Source organism: Theobroma cacao, chromosome 6 (assembly GCF_000208745.1).
Source record: "Theobroma cacao cultivar B97-61/B2 chromosome 6, Criollo_cocoa_genome_V2, whole genome shotgun sequence".
Classification (NCBI taxonomy): Eukaryota; Viridiplantae; Streptophyta; class Magnoliopsida; order Malvales; family Malvaceae; genus Theobroma; species Theobroma cacao.
The window spans coordinates 24,410,601-24,419,153 of NC_030855.1; the positions used below are offsets into that span (position 1 = coordinate 24,410,601).

Here is an 8,553-nt window from a genome sequence, read left to right on the forward strand (position 1 = left end):
GTGTACTCTCTACTTGATTTAAAGTAATATCTGTTTCCTTCACTAGATTTTGATGTTTGGTTCTTGAAGCTAAACCAGTCATCTTCATATGTTCCTAGAAAGCCATGGGATCTTAAAGGAAGTTTTCTGTTTTTTGCTTGGTAGTTGTTTAGTTAGTAGATTTCGCCATGGATGCTGAAACCTTGAAGCTAAAACTAAGAGTGGGTTTCATGCATTTCCTGCATAAAAGTTACAAAAGGGTGCAGATTCCATATTTTGACGTGTATCACCACCTGCTTTATTGCATTAACTACATTTTGCTGCTGATTCTTGGTGTGTTCTACAAGCTAAACCCATTTCGGCTGCATGATCTGTTGTCTCATGGTGTTGCTTGAAATGCAATTAAATAACAACTTCAATATATTGGAAGGTGTGCCCCCTGCACTTTGAAGTGTTCAACTCTTCTACAAACTGCTGGCATTCAGGTGTACAAGATAGAGATCCATGGCTAGCCCCATTTGTTTAGGAATTTGAGGAGTAATATTCATTGCCTTGGTAGGAGAGATTCAATAACTCCCAGAACAGTTCTCTGAATCAATGATCAAAGAGTTCCAATTGACTTCAACATACTTCGTTAGTCTTAATGAATGAGAGGGAGAGGGGAAATTGGAAATCTTTGGGAATGAATGACAGCTATAGGAGGGCTGTGTCTTGCAATCTGTATACGCGTTAAGGTTCGAACATTCGTGATTCTAGCTGTTGTCTACTAGAATTAAGGGGTGCCTTGATTTCAGCAATCAAACAACTTAATGCCTTTGTCCATGGCTAAATCTGGAAAGCTTTGACATCAAGTACATCAATGTTCTGCCCTTTTTTCCAGTTAAGTTAGTTGTACCATATTGGGAACAAACTTTAGACCTAAGGAATATCGTGAAGACTGGAAACCATTTGTTGGTTTCTCCTGACCTTTGCCTATTTCAAGTCACATGCACACATGGGGGATTTCACTGATTTTTCTTTCTTTCTTTTTTTTTTTGTTTTTTTTTGCATTGTTTTTGTCAGAAAAAATGGGTTTCATCTAGATCACTCAAATTTGAAATCAAAAGCAGGGCCTTGATGTTATCTAATCCATATAGTTTAAAGGATGAAAACAGTTGATGACTTTTATCTCCAACAAAGTGTCTGTCATTGATCATCAACACTTTTGCCTGTCTGATATTCCTTCCAATTGTGTAATTATTCTTGCATTATACTAATAATAGGTGTTTTTGGCCCAAATTTCAATGCCCTGTGACATTGTTAAAGAATCTTTTTTGGGATCCATAGTTTATAAATAAGTCTAAAGCCAAAAAATTAAATTAAAAAAAAAAAGAATGATGTCTATCTTTAGTGCTAACTTTTTGCCTGTTCCTTATTCAATCTGCTTTCTGTGCATGCATGACTTGAAAGTTGAAGATTAGAAGAATCCAATGTATTCTATTTTAATGGGTGAAAAGCATCCAATGCCTAATTATTATTGTAAACATGGCAGTTTATGGGAAGAAAAACAGAAGGGTTTTCCAGAAAAAGCACATGGCCTAATCTCATGTACTTGCACATCCTCAAGACAAATCCTCCCCTGCCTCCATCTGGATCATAAATCTGTCTTCACGAGATTTACATTTGATTTGATTCACAGTTAGCATATAATATTTATAAACTACTAGCGAATTAAATGTTTTCATCTTATTATTAATAAATAAATTTAAAAATTGAGATATTTAAAAGTAAATTTTTATAATTTACACCTAAACATTAGGTTTATTAGTAGTGTATGATCTTCTTACCTAAAAGAGTAGAGTTTAAGTCTTCCTTTCCTAATTTAAAAACAAATATTTATAATTTTTAAAAAAATTCATAATTAAATGATATTGTATAAATATTATACTCAGACAACACATGCAATAGTATGCTTGATCTCACAGGCAACTTAAAAGTGTTCTGTCATGGCACTGCAGATTTTTTTTTTTTCATTTTCTGTCCTATCCAAAGTGCCACTTAGAAGCATGTTTACCCTTTATTTGAAAAGAAATATGCCAAATGTCACTCAAAAGAACAAATTTAACTTATACAAATCTCTTTTCTTTTCTGTCTTCTTTTATGGGTCAGCCTTTTGTCATTGCGAATATAGTCATTAATTTTCAAAAGGAAATCAAGAGAGAGAATCTATACAATTTCGGAGCCCATATGGCCCAATAGGAACCATTCCAGAGCCCACTAAACCCAATCAAGAATCTAAGCCTAAACAAACAGACGAGCCCAAACCCGTTAAGACTTTCAAGGGTATTTAAAATACAATGCACGGTCGTTTTGATTTACGGTTAACTATATCAACCCGACGGAAGGAGGAAATTCAAGACTTTAAGTTTCGCGCGCTGTCTTTGCTTCTTTCTCCTTTCAAGAATCAAAGAAAATCCCATTTCATGGCTTCGACGAGAGGCGATCTTCCGCACTCCGAAACTGAAGCCGAGCAGGAACCACCGGACAAGACGGCGAAAACTAATGACAAAGATGATACGGAGAAGAAGAAGCAGCGCGTGGTTCTCAATCCTGCTGACTCCGACTTAGGCAAATTTCTTTTTCTTTAACCTCTTTCTGTTTTTCTTGTCACTCTTCATTTTCTTTTTGTCTCGCATTTAATTTGATTGATTTATGAAACTTTTCTGTAGCTTTTTCTTTGAATTCTTGAAATTAAAATTGCTCGTGGAAATGTGTAGTTTATGTTATAGAGTTCATAAATATCGAGTGTTTGTGCTATGTATTGGGGAAATGTCTGGGAGCTCATTTCAGATTAATGAAATGTTTTAGAGTTATGCAGTTATCATTACAGATGGCAATTGGTCAGGTTGGGTCGAGGTCAAGTTGCTGACTTTTTTCGAGTTAAGTATGGTTGGCCGAGGTGGGTTTTAAGCGGTTGCTTGGGTTATCTGATTCTCATCAGCTTTTGCCATAGCTTGTCTCTACTAGCACTAGAGTCTAGAGTTGAAAGTGGAAAGTACAGGCTAGCTTAAGTCAAGTTGAACAAAACAGTGTTTACTATCATTTATATTATATAGTTTCATAGGCATGTATGTATGTTTTCTGAAACTTAATATAGAGCCTTTTGTAGGTTTCTGATACCCGATGTGCATTGTTTCCCTTTCGTTAGATTTTATTATTGAAGATGATCTTATAGGGTCAGCACGCCATGATCAGGGGTTTGCCTATTGCTGGTCTGGTGCTCGTGCCAATGTTGGAATAACTGTAGGGAAGTATTGTTTTGGCTGCAAAATTCTTTCTACTCAACCAGTTGAAATGGAAGGTACTCCCCCTCACCAGCAGCATGTTTGCCGTCTCGGCATTTCGAGGGGGGGTGTTGAAGTGGGAAGACTTGGTGAAACTAGAAACAGCTTTGGGTTTGAGGGCACAGGGAAGTTTTCTAATGCTGAAAATTTCTCTGTTTATGGCGAAAAGTTTGGGGTTGGAGAGACAATTGTTTGTGCGGTGGATCTTGCGAGTAAGCCACTGGCTTCCATTGGGTTTGTCAAGAATGGGAAATGGTTGGGTACTGCAAAGCAATTTAATACTGATCCAGAGGATCTTGGAGTGGTGGACTCCCCTCTTAGGAAGCTTCCATGGAAATCGGCTGTCTTTCCACATGTTTTGTTAAAAAATGTTGTTGTTCAATTGCAATTCAGTTTTGAAGATGGATTGGTTCCTGAAAATGGCTATAAGCCTTGGGCTTCTGCTTTTGAAGATGGAAATGTGATTAAGGGACCGGATTTTCACAGTGAGACAGACTGTGAAGTGATGATGATGGTGGGATTACATGCGGCAGGCAAGACCACTTGGGCAAAGAAATGGGTTAGAGAACATCCTGAGAAGCGTTATATCTTTTTGGGAACAAATCAGGCTCTGAAAAAAATGAAGGTATCTGTTTTTCTTCTGTCTTCTTTATAGCTTTGGGAAAAAGAAAATTTAGGTTTCCCAACAACACTGCGCCTTAGTTGTTTTTGGTTTCTGACTAACCCAGTGAAGTCATGTCTTTTTACAGATTAGGAGAACCTACGGTGAAATACCGGATCCCTGGACAGGTCTAGTAAGTCAAATATCTGATTTCCTCATATCAAGGGCTGCCAAGATACGTCGCAATTATGTTTTTGATCAACTAAATAACTGCAAGAGTAGACGCAATCGTAAACTGGGACTATTTGAGAGGTTTCGCAAGGTAGTTTCATTTTTTGATTCCCCTATCTCTGACAAATTATGACTGGAAACTTTTCATTAGACTCTCTTACCTGTCTTTTTCTTTTGTATGAATGGTTCATGTTCATGCACAAATCAGATTGCGGTTGTGGTATTCCCAAAACCAGAGGAGCTAAACCTACGTATCGCTAAAAAATTGGAAGGGACGGGAACGGGGTTACCAGCAGATGAAGTAAATAATATGCTAGGTATTCTGTAATCCCAGCATGCATGTTTATGCAGTCATTACACTTGTTGGCTCAACAATTTGCTTTAGTTGCTGCAATCATTTAGTTTGTGGCTTTATCTCTCTGTGTTATGTTCCTGGCAGCCAAATATACTTTACCTCTAACCAAGAATATGCCCGGTTCAGATGAGTTATTTGACGAGGTATTTTTTTAAGAACTTTGTCATCAATATGCATAATGGAAAGTGTGACTAATATTGTGGCATTTTTTAGGTGAAATTTGTTGAACTTGACAGGGGAGAGACACAGCGATATCTGGATGAGATGAAGCGTTCTGTTGAATCTGCATCTGTACCTTATTCTCAGCAAAATTCTGTCGGGTCACTCGATAGTTGTTCATCAGGTTTTCATCTAGGCTTTTGCAAACTAAAATCAGGAATTCTTGGATATTTCATATGAATATCGTGGTTTTGAATTTGATTATATTTTTGCTTTGACCAGTTGTTGAAGGACATTGGCATCCAAGCTTGCATTCAGCGCCTCCTCCGTTGAGCTATGGCTACTAAATGCCAAACCAAGTAAGTGATAAATGCCCAGATTATGCTCAATGTTGCCTACGAGGAAGCAAGATGGCCGGAAAATCATTTTGGTAATTTGTGTAAGGTGTGTTAAACATTACAGGTGTACTTAACTTACCCAGGGGTTCAAGCTTTACCTGAAGGTTATCAGTTATATCAAGTTTCACAGCAACCAGTTCCTTATTGGCCATATCTATATAATGGAAGTAGTAGCATTCCAGGGGAAAATGTGTACTCAACTTACCCAGGTGTTCAAGCTTATTCTGAATGGTATCAGGTATATCAAGTTCAACAGCAACCAGCTCCTTATGGGCCTTCTCTACATAATGGAAGTAGTAGCATTCCAAGGGAAAATGTGTACTCAACTGACCCAGGGGTTCAAGCTTATTCTGAAGGGTATCAGGTATATCAAGTTCCACAGCAACCAGCTCCTTATTGGCCTTATCTAGATAATGGAAGTAGTAGCATTCCAAGGGAAAATGCTGGTTCCTTTGGGAGTTTTCATCCTATACCCGGTGATGGAAGTAACCATTATCAGAGCCCCTATAATGGCGTGGATAACATTCATGGCCGTCCCGCTAGCTCCTGTAGTAGTAGCATGGTTGAACCTTCTCCGGTTAGAAGTGACTATCATGTTGGGCAATGCAGCAGTGGTGGTGGCCTAGAACATGCTAGTTTTCAAGCTCCAAGACCACCCATATTTGAGCAGAGTCCTCCGCCTTCCACAGATGGTAGTTATTCTAATTTCTTTTGCAGAGACTGTTAGTTATTCTGATTCATTTAACTTGCATCTCTGTTTTTCTATCTCCGGAAGTAAATAATTTCTCAGTTTATCTAATAATGATGTTGTGCCATACTTGCTGTTTCTTTCATCAATGATATTGCTTTTGTCGTGTTTCTCATTCTTTCGTGCTTTGCTCTATTCTAGGCTCTCGTTATCCAACTCCTCGATGCTCCCCTCCAAATACTCAGCACACTAGAGGATATCCCCCTTCTCATCCATTGTACTACTAACTGCCGACTACTCTATGGGGTTGCTGGCAATTTCATGAAGTTTCAGAAGCGTCTTCGCTGTCTGTTGAGTGAAGTGAATGGACAAACACACTTCATTAACACCTGATTTTTGTAAAAATGGCTTGACATGACAAATCAGGCTATCCTTAGCTCCCTCTCTTAGAAACATACTAGCAGTTATAGTTGTGTACAAATATCAAAGGATGTATTAACTCCATATTCTAGATTGATCTTAAAACGAACATCTAATCGAAAAAAGTAAATAGAATTAGACATGGGATTGAAGAATAATTCAGGGCATTAAGCAAAAAATCTTGGTGCCATGATCACTCTTTGCCTTGTATGCAGTTCATGAATTGGATGTAAGGAACAAAGGTCCACCCAGAAATATACCAGAATTTGCCCTTTGCCTGGTGAAAAAGGAAATGCAGAGTAGCCGGACATAAGGATTGAGCTGACGATTAAATTTAATATTCCCCCTTTGCGTCTCTCATGTGAAATCTGCATGGATTCTCAGGTTGGTGACACAGAATAATCAAAACCTCCTTTACTTTTTTTCTTCCTTGCTCAACGTTTTTGATCTTATCAAGATGGCATATTCTACTTTAACCCATACGCACTAAAAAGGGCACAGAGAGAGAACCTTACGGTTGAAATTCAATGTTCTTCCACATCCAATCATAACCCCTGTATTATTTTCTTGGAAGTCAAGCTAGGATTAGTGGTAGACCCAAACAGCGGAAGGTTGGCTAGAGAAACCCCCCAATAAAGCCCTTTGAGAAAATATCTCTTTCTTTTAATTTCCTTTTCAAGTTCTGTTTTTTAAACAATTTTGTAGCTTTTTAACGCAATGCTTTTGGGGGGGGATACCTTACTTTTTTTACACATACCATGTGCATAGTAAGCAAAAGAATGCACGGGTACATATCAATACACATCCACGCCTTCCTGGTCCAGTTAGCCATTGCCTACTGGTGGGTTAGGCAAAGGAGAGGCTTGCCATTCGGTTGTAGCTAAAGGCAGCAGCAGCCGGGCGTTTTGGCTGCTTTTTGGACCATCCACTCCCCATGTGGCTAGTGCTTGCTGGGTTTCCATAGTCAATCGTTAATTGAATTTGCCAACCTTGCCATGGTTGAGGTTTGAGCCTAAAGGTTTAGTGCTCCTAGGAACCAAATTGTTTAAGGTTTGAGCCTTGTAACTCACCAAAATTATGTAGTCAAAAGCCTTGAAAGCTAGAAAATAGGCCCAATTCTGTCTGTCCCTTTTTAGAACAAGTAAACACTTTGGACCAGCTCAACAAGCAAGCAGATGGTGGAGGGATGGAGCATGTGCTGGATAGAAAGTTGTCAGAGTCAGGCCTTTCATCTTTTAAAAACAATTAGAAAAAACATTGGTCTTTGGAGGAAGGATTGTAGCTGTGTGTAAATTAGGTTACATCAATTCCTAACTAACAATATGATTGCTTTTTTCAGGTGCTATAAGTAGGGCCTAATTAAGAAAACTATATGCCAATGCCACCAATCTTACCAAATTCAGTTGATTAGCTCTTTGTCGAAATCTTTTTTGATCTGTGATTAACTACTTGCATTGCATTAAACGTGTAATGCATCAAACTTTACTTCAAAGCAATTGAAACTTGAACACTGGATTATCTCTGAAAGGGGTTTCAGGAAAGATTGCAGGAAAGATACATATACATCAACTAGTTACTAGTCCACCAGGTTTTGTCAGGGGATAAAAAGAATAGTACAAAAGAAAAGATGGGGGAGAGTTAGTAGGGTGAGGTAGGAGAAGGTCACCAACATCACGAGACAACTTCCTTTTCAGAGAAAAAAAAAGATGAAAACCATGATAAGGAAATGAAAAGAAAGATGACCCGGAAGCAATGGATTTTGAGTAACTAAAGTGAACGAAAGAAAAAAAAGGGGAGAAATAATGGTCGGCAAAGGTCATAGCCCCCACAGCACACTTGGCCTGATGTTGTTTCCATTTTCAATGACCGTCCCAAGTTTTCATATGAACAACTTTCCTACGCATCCTTTGCTTTATTTCTTCATATATATATATTTGTTCATAAGCCTGCTAATTAAAGAGGATGCAACTTATGTTTCTTACATAAATTATGGACATCTTTTTGCCATTTCAGATGCCATATGTCAGGGGAAAGAGTAAAAAATTATACTTATATGGTCAGGTATCAACTTCATGCATTCAAGATTTTACTCTAAGACTAGTCTTCACAAAGATATAATCTAGATTGATAAGAAAGGATAACTCCTATGTTTACAGTCACTAACAATGAAAGTTAGGAACAGTAATGTTCATTTATTTTGTAAGGTATGTAGTTAGATCTGACAGGCTTCACTGTCCACGACCTGGTGCAAGAGAACTGATACTCTACTGGCAAGCGTCTATCAGCTCATCATCCATAGCCATGCTGCCATACCTATGATGGAGATCATGTATAGAATTGTCAAAAAAAGCCTATCAAACTCCTCAGTAAAAACAAGGCAAATACTGATTCTATACATT

General features: G+C 38.2%; 1 protein-coding gene across 1 annotated transcript; it reads left to right on the forward strand.

The window, feature by feature from the left end:
- LOC18596959 (heterogeneous nuclear ribonucleoprotein U-like protein 1) lies at positions 2,316–5,773 on the forward strand. Its single transcript, XM_018122861.1, has 7 exons — positions 2,316–2,586; positions 3,167–3,944; positions 4,057–4,225; positions 4,343–4,451; positions 4,574–4,632; positions 4,703–4,780; positions 5,111–5,773. The coding sequence occupies exons 1-7, from the start codon at positions 2,316–2,318 to the stop codon at positions 5,771–5,773; spliced, it is 2,127 nt and encodes a 708-aa protein (XP_017978350.1).

Excerpts from the sequence above, each read along its gene's own strand:
- LOC18596959 (XM_018122861.1), top strand. The coding sequence starts at position 2,316 with ATGCACGGTCGTTTTGATTTACGGTTAACTATATCAACCCGACGGAAG. Across the intron at positions 4,226-4,342 it reads TATTTGAGAGGTTTCGCAAG|ATTGCGGTTGTGGTATTCCC; the intron begins GTAGTTTCATTT and ends TGCACAAATCAG. Across the intron at positions 4,452-4,573 it reads TGAAGTAAATAATATGCTAG|CCAAATATACTTTACCTCTA; the intron begins GTATTCTGTAAT and ends TGTTCCTGGCAG.